General features: G+C 43.6%; 1 protein-coding gene across 1 annotated transcript in view; it reads left to right on the top strand.

Moving 5' to 3' along the window:
* The window catches only part of LOC307136634 (nuclear factor 7, ovary-like), a 31,320-nt gene extending 19,701 nt beyond the window's left edge, over window positions 1-11,619 (top strand). Inside the window, exon 6 of the mRNA XM_079833831.1 lies at window positions 10,062-11,619. Within this exon, the coding sequence (XP_079689957.1) occupies window positions 10,062-10,558 (497 nt within the window). The 3' untranslated portion in view covers window positions 10,559-11,619. The remainder of the gene's footprint in view (window positions 1-10,061) is intronic.
* Window positions 11,620-13,512: the final 1,893 nt, after the last annotated feature.

Here is a 13,512-nt window from a genome sequence, read left to right as displayed (position 1 = left end):
ATCTGTAGTAGGGATGGGCATTTTTGTCAATTTCTCATTTCGATCATCGATAGGTCTCAAAAACGAGTACTCGAGTACTCGGGGTGGGGCATGTGCAGGGGGCGGGGCATGTCCGTCATTTAAATAATGAAAACTGTTATGAAGATGGTTGTTGACAAATACAAACGTGACATGAAAACAGGTATATGAAAACATGAACATATAAAACAAAAAATAACTGCTAGATTATGATGCATAAATGTCTTTGAAAAAGAAACATCTTTATAAAATGACCGTCTCAAATAACCAAATCAGTATCGAGCATTGCCTTTGAGCTGAAACAGTGAAATAACACCACCCTGCAGAGCTTGCTATCTGGTTAATAAACTCAACCAAACACACCATATATCAATATTAATATGAAGATTATTATGAACCTATTACGACATAAATCAACACAAAAGGACGTGAATGCGCACGTGAACTTCAGTGCTTGATTTGACAGGTGAAGGGTTTGAAACGGAACATTTTGAATGCGCTCTTCCCTTAACAACGCTGATACACGGACAACGAAAGCACACAGAAACAACATTTTATTAAAATCCTGTTCTCATTATAATGCTTTGACAGATTGACTCTGCACATCATGCACTTCATTGTATTATTCATGATCGAAGCGTTTACAGACATCACTGCACGTTTTCAAACTCATAACGAAAAACAGCTTTAAATAAACTAGGTCTACTGTTAAAAAATACGAGAACAGTATAGCACTGCTGCATTACTAATGTCAATGATTCTGAGAAAGAAATAGCCTAATCTAAAAAGAATATCTGTCTCTAAACCATGTCGAGCTCGAGCATTAATGCATTTGAGCTGAAACTGAAGAGAATGAACAGCCGGTATAAAGGCAGCCCTTTGCTAGCTTAAGCTCAACCAAACGCTTCTTATATTAGATTAATCAGATATAGACAACATAAAAGTAATCTTACAACGTGCATCTGCAGAAAAGGACGCGAATGCGCACATGAACTTCACGCGCTAGACTGAGTGTTCTCGCTAGTTTCTCTGTGGATCAGCTGATACACGGGGAACTAAGCACAGATCATTTACAGCATTTTCCACGGTGTTCTCATTATAATGCTATGTAGGCTATGACAGATTGGCGCTGCACATCTTGCACTAACCATTTAATGATCACAGTGATTCCAGACATCACTGCAGGCACGCCTCAGTTTCACTTTATTTCGCCGCGGTCAGGAGGCGTGCTGTATAACGCTAACCAATCAGACCTCCAGTAGTCGCGCAAAACGACGCAATAACCAATAAAAAAGAGACAATTATTTTTTTTAAGGGCGATCATCGTTCTCATGATCGATGATCGCTGTCACGTTCGAGTACTCGATTACTCGACCACTGTTGCCCATCCCTAATCTGTAGCTTGTTTATTGATGATGCAGGACAACCAGCTAATAAAGTATTACAGTAATCTAGTCTCGAGGTCATGAATGCATGAACTAACTTTTCTGCATCAGAAATAGATAGCATGTTACGTAGCTTAGCAATGTTTCTAAGGTGGAAAAATGCCGTTCTTGTAACATAGACAAGTTGTGGTCTAATATAACACCCAGGTCTTTTACTTTAGTGGATAAAGTGACAGGACATCCTTCCAAGTTAAAGTTGTATTGTGAGAGGTTTTGTGGGCAGTTTTTTTGACCAATAAGTAATACCTCCGTTTTATCTGAATTTAATAGCAGAAAATTACACGTCATCCAGTATTTAATATCTTCAACACACGCTGTCAGTTTAGATAATTTAGCGTTTTCATCTGGTTGTGATGAAATATATAATTGAGTGTCATCAGCATGACAGTGGAAATTAATTCCATGTTTTCTTATAATATTACCAAGTGGCAGCATATATATTGAGAATAGCAGAGGGCCTAGCACGGATCCTTGCGGCACCCCATAGTCTACTGATGTTATCTTTGATTTTTCCCCATTTAGACAGACAAAATGGTAGCGGTCTGATAAGTACGATCTAAACCAGTTTAATACCTGTCCCTGAACACCAGTGTAATTTTGAAGTCGATCTAAGAGTATTTTATGATCTATAGTATCGAACGCAGCACTAAGATCGAGTAGAACTAGTATTGAGATACAGCCTTGGTCAGAAGCTAGAAGTAAATCATTAGTGATTTTAACAAGCGCGGTTTCTGTGCTATGATGCTGCCTGAATCCTGATTGAAATTTTTCATAGATATCATTTTCTTGCAAGAAAGAGCACAATTGGGCAGACACCAACTTTTTCTAGTATTTTAGACATAAATGGAAGATTTGAAATGGGTCTGTAATTTGCTAGGTTATTATGATCTAATTGTGGCTTCTTAATGAGAGGGTTAATGACTGCCAACTTGAATATTCTTGGAACATGACCTAAAGATAAAGATGAGTTAATAATATTGAGAAGAGGCTCTTCCACTACAGGTAGCAACTCTTTCAGTAGTTTAGTGGGTATTGGATCTAATAAACATGTTGTTGGTTTAGATGCAATGATAAGTTTATTTAGCTCTTCCTGTCCTATAGTTGTAAAGCGGTGTAGTAGTTCTTGAGGGGCGATAATTGAGGTTGAATCATAAGACATCATCAAAGATTGTACATTTACAATTTTGTTTCTGATGCTTTCTATTTTCTCAGTGAAGAAATTCATAAAATCATTACTACTAAACTGTAACGTAATATTTTGCCCAGGCAATGCTTGTTTATTTGTTAGTCTAGCCACGGTGTTAAATAAAAACCTTGGATTATTTTGGTTATTTTCTATTAGTTTGCGGAGATGCTCAGCCCTGGCTGCTTTTAGGGCCTTTTTATAACGTGACATACTATCTTTCCACGCGATTCTAAAGACCTCTAAATTAGTTTGTTTCCATTTACGCTCTAAGTTACGAGTTTCTCTCTTGATAACATGTGTAGCACTGTTGTATCATGGTGCTTTAGTTCCCTTTCGTTCAGTCACTACGACGTACGTTAGTGACTAACGAACGAATGGGGGGTTTCGCTTAGAAGCCAATCATCTTCTAGTATTCAACAGCGCCCAATGGCAGTGCCAATGCCATGGGCATGCGGAATTTGCATGCGTAACTCCGCCCCACCTCGTGGGTATATAAGGAAGTACGCTGGCAACATCGCATTATGTTTCTGCTTTGGAGCCAAGAGGATCTCTTCACTCCTACAAGCCTGATCTGAGTCTTCGACAGCTTTCGAGATGAGCAGCTTTCCAGAGGCGTTGGTGTTACGGCGCGTTCCAGTGATCATCATACTGCCTGCCTGCTGATCTGCGCAGTGGTCCGCTGACAGCTGGTGTGTGGTCCCTGGGCGCTTCGGCGTTCTCTGCGAGGCTTTCCTCTCCTAAAAGAGCTTACACGTGGCGCGTCCTTTTCAGGATGTCTCGTCCGTGTACTTCTGGGTGTGGTCGGTTGCTTTCTCCCTCTGATGGGCACGAACACTCTGGTATGTCTGGTATGTTTGGGCTTTCAGCATGCCCAGACAGCGTTCGTGGATGAGTCATGTTCTCACTGCGGGTGAGGCTCCGGCCCCCCGCGCATCTCGTTTGGCGCTCCGGAGGAAGATGCGATGTCGATCACCGCATCACAAGGTGGGCTCGAGTCCTCTGGAGATGATGACTCGGCTGTGCTGCCGCCTTCGGGCGCGCCAGCATTGCCCGAGTCAGATCCAGAGCTGACAGCCATGTTGTCTCGGGCAGCCGCGAGCTTAGGGATAGAGTGGAACCCTCCACCCTGTCCCGAACGTTCAAGGCTCGATGATTGGTTTTTGGGAGCCCGCGCTGACACCCGTCAGTCCCCGCCCCCAGTACCTTTCTTTCCCGAGCTGCATGAGGAACTCACGCGGTCCTGGAAGTCCCCGTTGTCTTCCCGCGACCGTTCGGTGACTTCCTCCGCCTTCTCCGTCCTCGATGGGGCGGCAGCTAAAGGGTACACTGGGATCCCTCCAGTTGAACGTTCTGTTGCGATGCAACTGTGTCCTCAGAGCGCTTCAACCTGGCGTGGTGATCCTAAGCACCCCTCCAAAGCCTGTCGGTTCACATCAACCTTGGTGTCGAAATCGCACAGAGCCGCGGGGCAGGCTGCCGCTTCGTTGCATGCCATGGCGATCCTCCAGGTCTACCAGGCCAGGATCCTCAGGGACATGCACGAGGGTGGAGTTGATCCGGGGCTCTTAAATGAGCTGCGTGCCGCCACCGACCTCGCTCTCCGGGCGACGAAGGTGACCGCACGCTCCCTGGGTCAAGTGATGTCCACAAATGTGGTCCACTTATGTCTGAACCTGGCCGATATGCGGGACACCGAGCGGACCCGGTTCCTCGATGCCCCCATATCCCAGGCCGGCCTCTTCGGCGGGGCGGTTGAGGACTTCGCCCAACAGTTCTCAATCGCCCAGAAGCAGACTGAGGCTATAAAACACGTACTGCCCCGGCGGCCAGCTGCTGCCTCCACCCAGCCGCCGGCACAGTCGCCTCAGTCTGCTCCACGCCGAGGACGCCCTCCTAAGGCTCCCGCCCCTCCCACCCGGTCCAAGCAGCAGCCTTCACACGGACCGGGTCGCGGAGGAAGCCGTAGGAAGGCGTCCAAGTCCCCTCAGGCCGCCCCGCGCCCCGCTAAACGCCAGGCCAAGCGGCGCTCCTGAGACGGACGGCTCAGGGATAGGAAATTCTTTCGAGGAGATGGTAGCAGGACCACTCCTTCCCCCGGTGGAGGGCCGGGGGAGAATCCTTTGTTCAGCTGCTGGCCCCCGGGTCAGCAGCACCCTATTTTGGTCAAAGAAAGAATTAACACTCCCATCCCTGAGCCCACAGAGTCCGGTGATGACGGTGCGCGCCACCCACGGGTCCCGCCACTCGCATCCCACTCTGTCGCCAGCCTCCTGGCAGAGCAGACCCCAGTGGAACGTGCGTCCTTTCCTGGTCTGGTCACACGAGTATTTCCACCGTAAGCCTCCTCAGCGAGCAGGTGTCTTTCCCTTGGCAAGTCCCTGCCACCCCTAGGGTTAAAAATCCACCTTCGGCTGGTACCCTAGAGATCTTCCATATGCAGCCCTCAGCGGGTCATATGTGTGTTCTTAAGTCCTCCCTACGGGTAGGCATCTTGGCATTCCCTCACTGGGATATGCTTCCCAGTGTACCTTGGTAATCCTGTGATAAGTGGGAGTCCTTCGTCCGTACTAGTCTTACGACAGGGTACTCACACTTACGCAGGGCACTGGATGACAGCTGAGTGGCGTTGTTGTATTGGAACCCCCATTCGTTAGTCACTAACGTACGTCGTAGTGACTGAACGAAAGGGAACGTCTCGGTTACGTATGTAACCCTCGTTCCCTGAGGAGGGAACGGAGACGTACGTTTCCTTTGCCACGTCAGCTGTGCTGCCTGGAACGCGGAGTTCAGTCTTGGCTCCTGCAGCAGTAACATAATGCGATGTTGCCAGCGTACTTCCTTATATACCCACGAGGTGGGGCGGAGTTACGCATGCAAATTCCGCATGCCCATGGCATTGGCACTGCCATTGGGCGCTGTTGAATACTAGAAGATGATTGGCTTCTAAGCGAAACCCCCCATTCGTTCGTTAGTCACTAACGTACGTCTCCGTTCCCTCCTCAGGGAACGAGGGTTACATACGTAACCGAGACGTTTTCTCTCTAACCTTTTTTAATCTAATTGGTACAACAATTTCTAATGTTCTAGAGAAAATGGTGCTCATACTGCTAGTCATTTCCTCTAGTTCATCTGTTTGTTTGGGTTCACTTAGCAGCTGAGACAGATCAGGTAAGCTATTTGAGAATCTATTTATAGTGGTTGGAAGGATTGTTCTGCCTGGTCGATAACGTGGCGCAACATGACAGATTTCAGCAGTACGCAGTATGCAAGTTACCATGTAATGGTCAGTGACATCATCACTTTGCGGTATAATATCTATATCGGTTGGGTTGGTTCCATGTGATATAATTAAATATAGTGTGTGATTAAGACGATGAGTGGGACCAGTGACGTTTTGCTTGACCCCAAAGGAGTTTAATAGATCTGTAAACGCAGCCCCTAACGCATCATTTGTATTGTTAAAATCTCCAACAATTAATGCTTTATCGACGTTGACCAATAGATCTGAGAGAAAGTCTACAAACTCTTTTAGGAAATCAGCATACGGCCCTGGAGGTCTATATACAGTAGCCAAGGCTAGAGATAATACGGATTTCTTTCTTACATCTAAGAGCGTAACATTTAGCACTAGTACTTCAAACTAATTAAAACCTGTGACCTGTTTTCTGAGTAACATTAAGAATATCTCTATAGATTGTTGCAACACCGCCGCCACGACCAATCAGACGGGGCTCATGCTTATAACAGTATCCTGGTGGAGTAGACTCATTAAGACCGAAATAATCATTTGGCTTAAGCCAGGTTTCAGTAAGGCAAAGTACATCTAAACTATTATCTGTGATATCACAATACAAAACTTTAATCATTAATATAAAATTAGGACTACAACCGAAAGCTTCAAAAACTTTCCACAAGTAACTGTGTTCGACTCTATCAAAAGTTTTATCCTGATCGATTGAAATTAAACCAAAATCTGAAAAAATCTTGCCATTTTAAGAATAATGAACATGATCAGTGTGATTGATATTCAAATGGTAAGCAAGCGCTGCTGTTTATGGTTTGTATACCCGCAGTCTTAGTTTGGCTTTGCCTTTTTAACGACGAATATAGACGAATATATCTGCTAAAATAGACAGTTATCTCCTTCACAGATAGGCGCAGAACGCACAGACAGTCGCCTGTACTCTTTTGGTGTGTCAGGTGCTGTTTCATTCCCCGGCGCAGGCAACAACATAGTCGGCTTTCTTCAGCGCTAGTTCTGTGGCATCGGTTTGGTGTGCCCCGACTGAACTGAACACACTATCCCCCGGTTTCACTGACAAGGCTTAAGCTAGTGAATGTTTGAGCTGTTTTTCCTGAAAGCAACATCTTAAATTAAGTCAGTGCCATTAATTTCTCAAGATGCACACCAGTAATGTTTTTTTTCTAAGGTATGTTTATAAATGTAACTTAAAGGATTAGTTCACTTCAAAATGAAAATGTCCTGATATTTTACTCACCCCCATCTCATCCAAGATGTTCATGTCTTTCTTTCTTCAGTTGTAAAGAAATTAAGTTTTTTGAGGAAAACATTCCAGGATTGCGACGTGCCAATGATTGCGCAACCACAACGAAAAGGTCACGGTAGACGTGGGCAGAAGTACCGCCCCCATGTTTACAAAGCGCACATGCAAACACTAATATAAACGCCCTTTAGCAAAAAAAGGTTAAACTATGATGTCGGACGATTTTGAAGTTGGCCATGGAGTGTTTTTTGGTAAAGGGCGTTTGTATTAGTCTTCGCACGTTCCCTTGGGGCGGTACTTCTGCCTACGTCTACAGTGAATTTTTCGATGTGATTGCGCAATCCTTGGCACATCACAGAGCAGCGCAAGATGAGCAATTAAGGGTTTAAAAGTATATTCATTTTACTTTCTTTTTTTTTAAATGTCTGATGGTTTGTCTAGATTGGATTGAATTGGATTGGATTGGATTGAACTGGATTATGCTCATTTGCACTGCCGACTGTATTTATAGTACCAATGTTTACATTTGCATTTTGCACTGTACTTCTAACTGTAATATGCAACCACTTTCCACTGCACTTTACACTTTTTTTTTTTTTTTTTCCGGATAGCTCTGTCCATAATTTATTGCACTACCCTAATCCACTGCTATTCCTCATATTAGCCTAACATATTATGTATACCTCTATCTGTAAAATTCTGTTTATAGTAATAGCCATCTGTATATTGTATTCATAGTACATATTCACCTGTAAATTCTGTTTATAATAATAGCCATCTGTATATTTATTCACAGTACATATTCACCTGTAAATTCAGCTCTGTTTATAGTAATAACGTCTCTCTATTTATACATATTTATACATATTCAGTACATATCCATGTCCTGCACATCCATTGTATATCCTGCACTTGCTGCTATTGCACTTCTGGTTAGACCTAAACTGCATTTCGTTGCCTGGTACTTGTACTTGTGTAATGACAATAAAGTTGAATCTAATCTAATCTAATCTAGATCAGACCCTATTCCTAGTCTGGGATTGTGCAGAGCTTCCTTTGAAACTGCATTGATTTGAACCTTCAGCATTTGGTTGCCATGGAAGCCTATGATGGGAAAAAAAATCCTGGAATGTTTTCCTCAAAATACTTAATTTCTTTTCAACTGAAGAAAGAAAGACATGAACACCTTGATGAGATAGGGGTGAGTAAAATATCAGGACATTTTCATTTTGAAGTGAACTCATCCTTTAAATGTCCGACTAAGGCCTAATCCTGGCTTAAAGGGGTCATGAACTGGCTTTTTAAAAAATGTTATAGTGTTGTCTGTGGTCAACTTACGACGTTCACGTGGTTTTTAGATTCAAAAACATAATAATGAATAAGTAATAGGCTATTTTCTGCCCTGGTTTTGAGCCTAGCTCTTGAAATGCTGGGCGTGCCGCACTGAAGACTTGGAAGTAAACGCCCACTGCTATGATTGGATAACAGTTTTGCATATTATAATGAGCTTCGGCTCCCCCGTCAGTACACGTGAGGAATTGTTTTGAAAACTTCCAATGTGAAGAAACGGCAACCGGATTGATTGGCAAAATGTCTTTATCAAAAAAACACAATGATTTATTGGCCACAATTAATTGGAATGCTATTTCTTATTACTTGGCCGGCCCGATCGGTGGATATAACTGCGAACCGTGCATAACTAACACACACACACACACACACACACACACACACACATGCACGTGCACCCACAAGCCAAGTGCGTACACCAGCAAAACTTCACTGCAGATAAATCAGCATGTTCAAAACTTCCGCAATTGTATTTTTCCTTCAAATTACCATTCAAGAGAGTGAACAACATACATAAAGAAAGAAATGTTATTTCACTATTTTAGATAGCTCATCATTATCCCCAGGACGTCTGGCTTTGCGAGCCCTGGCCCATACATGTCCGAGTCTGATCCTGAATCGCAGCCCAATGAACCAACAACACCTCAAATACAAAGGATACTCTAGCCTGTGACAGCGTGGAAGTTTTGTTTAGTTAGACACGTACATAATCAGTTTGAAACATGCCATAAGCTTTATTGCTCATTTCGGTTTAGCTCCACATAGGCCTATGTTATATAACATGTCAGGCACGAGTCAGTGGGCGGGGCTACAGAATCAGGCGTTCGTCTTGAGGCAAGCGCTTCACTGCTCTCTGATGTCACAGGTAACAACATTCGCAGATAGATTGCAATAATAAAACAAAACAAATTCACAGTGGAGACAAAACAGCAGCGTGGTCCGGGTCTGTGTACTCTTCCGATTAAAGATTCCTGATTTTGTGGAGGCGGTGCTTTAAAGGTAAATGATTATAATCTTAATTCGAGTGATGACGGATTGTGAAAGTCTGACAGTGATCAGTGTTACTACAGTAAGGTTAACCCTGCCTACATTAAATGATTGAAAGTGATATACAATTGACAACATTCATTAGAAATTTTGAAAAGTAGTCAAACATTACAGTTACATTACTTTAATAAAGTAATTGAAATAGTTACACTACTATTACATTTTAAATAGGGTAACTATTAAACAAGACTTAATATCTTCGGTCTTTTTGCTTCTCCAGTAGATGCATCTTGATTTAGGAATGTTTAGATATTTTTGCAGTGCATTGGGCAGTGAATTGGGCAGGTTAGTGTCAGAGAGACTAACTGGCATGACTTGAATATGATATCTGTAACCAATTACATTTCCCAAGTAACCTTCCCAACACTGGAAACTAATAACAGCACTGACAGAGATCAGAGGAAATGTGTTTGATCAACAGGATCATAATTCATAATAATCTGAGTGTGTTCAGTCTTGATCATGATATGAAGATCAGAATAAAAGCATCTGTTGATTGTGTCTCATCAGCTCCTGTGATTCTGGATCCAAACACGGCTCATCAATGGCTCGTCCTGTCTGATGATCTGACCAGTGTGAGATACAGCGGGAACGATCAACCTCTTCCTGATAATCCAGAGAGATTTGACTGGTGTCTCTGTGTTCTGGGTTCAGAGGGTTTTAACTCAGGAACACACAGCTGGGATGTGGAGGTTAAAGAGGGTTCAGTCTGGATTCTTGGAGTAACTACAGCATCAAACCAGAGGAAGGGAGAGGGTTTCTTCATCACTGATGTCTGGACTGTGGAGTATAATCAGTTTGGACTGTATTCAGGTTCTGGTTTTACCGTTAGACAGAAGCTTGATCGTGTGAGAGTGTGTGTGAACTATGACAGAGGAACGGTGTCATTCTCTGATCCTGTAACTAACACACATCTACATACATACACAACCTCCTTCACTCACACACTCTTTCCATTCTTCTATTGTTCTTCCTCTCTGAGGATCTTAGCGGTCAATGGTCAGTAAACGTAACTCCTGTGGGTCTGGATCTTCCTGCTTTCATCATGTTTGCAATATTTAATCCATATCTCATGAGTGAGAGTTGATCTGAATATCAGTCCGGTGGCTGTGATTGGCCCGTGTTGATCACATGACTGACAGCAACACACACACTCTCATGAGCGTTTGATTGTCTCCATTGTTGAGGTTCATCTGCTGATTCTTGATGTCTGAATGATGCCGGATCTCTGAATGTTTTTTGCCATAATCCTCATGGATCTCATCCTGAGTCTATAAACCCCAGAGTCTTCCTCAGAAACACAGGGACGTAACTCTGGTGTAAATACTCCCTACATCAAGTCTCAGTGCCACATTAGTTTTATAAGAATCTTGAAGGTTGTTCTCTTTAGCACCCAATCAAAGTACATATTCAAATGCCCTTCCAGAAGACAAACGATCATAAAACTTTCCCTCCAAAAGCTAAAGTATGATTGGCTCACTGACCCCAAGGAGGAAAGGAGGTTAAAAAGCCCCCCTGTACAGACCTAGGTCCTCTCTCTTGGACCTAGGACTGGCATCTGCTGGCTCCCATCTGGCCAAGCCGGCTGGCAGACCTACACACCCATCGATCCATGTGCCTTCCTCAATCCAGTGTCAATCCAACCATGCAAGTTCATCATATCTTCTTCTCTCAACACTGAAGGAATCGATTGCAACTGCAACACCATCAGACCGAACTATCAAGACTTTCTCCTTTGACAGTATGTCCGGATGTTCTTCAACCGCTCAGGCAAATGCAAGTAATGTACGATATACAAAATCACTGTTTAGTTAGTCAAAGCTGTAAACCCCTGTGTTCAAACAAAGGAGCTTGTTGTCATAACTGATGGTTCTCCCAGGTGGTTGACTCTTTTTCCATAGCGTCATTCCTCTGTTCTGATCCGGTTTTTCAGTCACTTTCACTTTCCATGCTACCCCATGTATGTGTGATTTGTGTGTATGCAGGTTTTTTGTGTGTTTTTTTTAGTAGTTGTGTTCATGATTTAGCTAATAAAACTTGTGCACAATACATGTTTGGTTCTGCATGCAAACAAATTGTCTCTTAAATTATTGTTTTTGTTACACGCTCTAAGCACTGTAAATTCTCTTAGAATTAATTAATAATCAATACTGAGTGTTCACAGGACGAACTGATCTACATAACGTTAATTTCATGAACTGATTCAAATATTCATAATGAATCATAATGAATGATCATAATGAGTTATGAATAATTATTAATATTTCCCCTTTGAGATAACTCGCTAAAGATCAGTCAAATTTCCATGTGCATCATCAAAAGTGGTTGTGAAGAAAAGTGCCTAGCTTAGTTTTTGTGCATCTCGTGGTTTAAAAGAAAATAAAGTCAATGCGCCTTTAGCCCTCTTGTGCCCTATTGATGTTCAGCTAATGTGGTCTCGCTCTGTGTGAGGGAATTTAACCATTTCAGTTCAGATCCATTGGTTGAATAGAGTTAAAATAATGTTGTTTTAAGCTAATAATTAAATTGAGTTGGTTAAAGAATGAACACTTAGCTGTGGATATAGAGGTGAAGTTATATCCTGACTCAGGGTTCACTAAACTTCTGCCTGGTTCTTTACAGTAAAATCTGCCTTTTTGTGTGTGTTCACTTGGTTAGAAATAGATTTAACTGAACAGGATCCATCGCTATCAAACATATGGATTTGTTTGTTTACTCCAGCTCCACTCTTCAGCCTTCAGCGGAGTGTGATGACATGACAGCCGAGGTCAAGCCAGCTGCAGAAAACAGTGTGTGTGCGTATATTCCTTTGATTAGGGTAATTTCAGGAACAGCAGAGAGAGAACACACTTATCTTTGAGTGGCCCAGAACTGTGAGGTCATATAAAAAGATGTCATGTTTCTGTCATAGCTGTGAACAGAGGACTCAAATTCAGAGGATGCGTGAACAGAGTTTATTGACTTTGGGAAAAACACAACCTTCAAAGTAGTGACACACGTAAACAAAAGAAAATGTCTGGGAGCTCCCGAGCGGTCCGTAATGTGCTCAGTGGACAGCACAGGCTGTGGAGACCATCCAAGAATGTAGCGCCCACACCGTAAGGAACAGCGAGAACAGCGAGGGTAACGAACAGCTTGTCACTCCTCGTCTACGCGTCCTGGGCAGAGAAGCAAACAGGGGTAAGACACAGGCAACAAACAGAACAATGCGACAAAACACATGACACAAAACAAACGATATACTGACAACATGGGGCAGACACAGCAGAGAATATAAGGGGAACTTGGAACAAGCAACAGGTGAGGGAAATCAGCTTGTGATCTGAGCACACCCGTTCTGCAAAATCAGCGCTGATTGCCCAGGTCAGGAGCTGCAGAAACTGACAGGACCACATTGAGAACAGGGAGAAGCCGATGATGCACCCTGGACCGTGACAGTTCCCCTACCCCCGTCCCCCCCCTCGCCCCCCCTCAGGACTCAAATGTAATTGGTCGATGAGAGCGTGATCTAGAATGTCACGAGCCGGAACCCAGCATCTCTCCTCCGGACCATAGCCCTCCCAGTCTACCAGGTATTGAAGATGTCTACCCTTCATCTCACATCAAGGAGCCGACGTACCGTATAAGCCGGCGACCCCTCAGGGTCTCAGTTTACATGCAGGAAGTCTAAGAGGAATGTCCCGAGAAGACAACCAGACCTTCTGTCTACACACGTAAAGAGGGGGCTTAGTACTGTCGCCTTGTTCCTGTCGCCAGTCCGAATAAGGACTTCTCTGGCGATCCTCCACGTACGGAGGCATCTCTGAACAAACGCATGCATGGAAGGAACAACGGCGTCAGATTCTTGGGAGGGGAATAATGGTGGCTAGTAGCCCAAACAGCACTGGAAGGGCGACAAACCCATAGATGAGACCAGGAGCGAGTTATGTGCATAATCGACCATGGTTAATCTGGAACTCCA

This window comes from Gobio gobio, assembly GCF_949357685.1.
Source record: "Gobio gobio genome assembly, chromosome: 13".
NCBI lineage: Eukaryota > Metazoa > Chordata > Actinopteri > Cypriniformes > Gobionidae > Gobio > Gobio gobio.
This window is presented reverse-complemented; position numbering and strand designations above follow the sequence as displayed.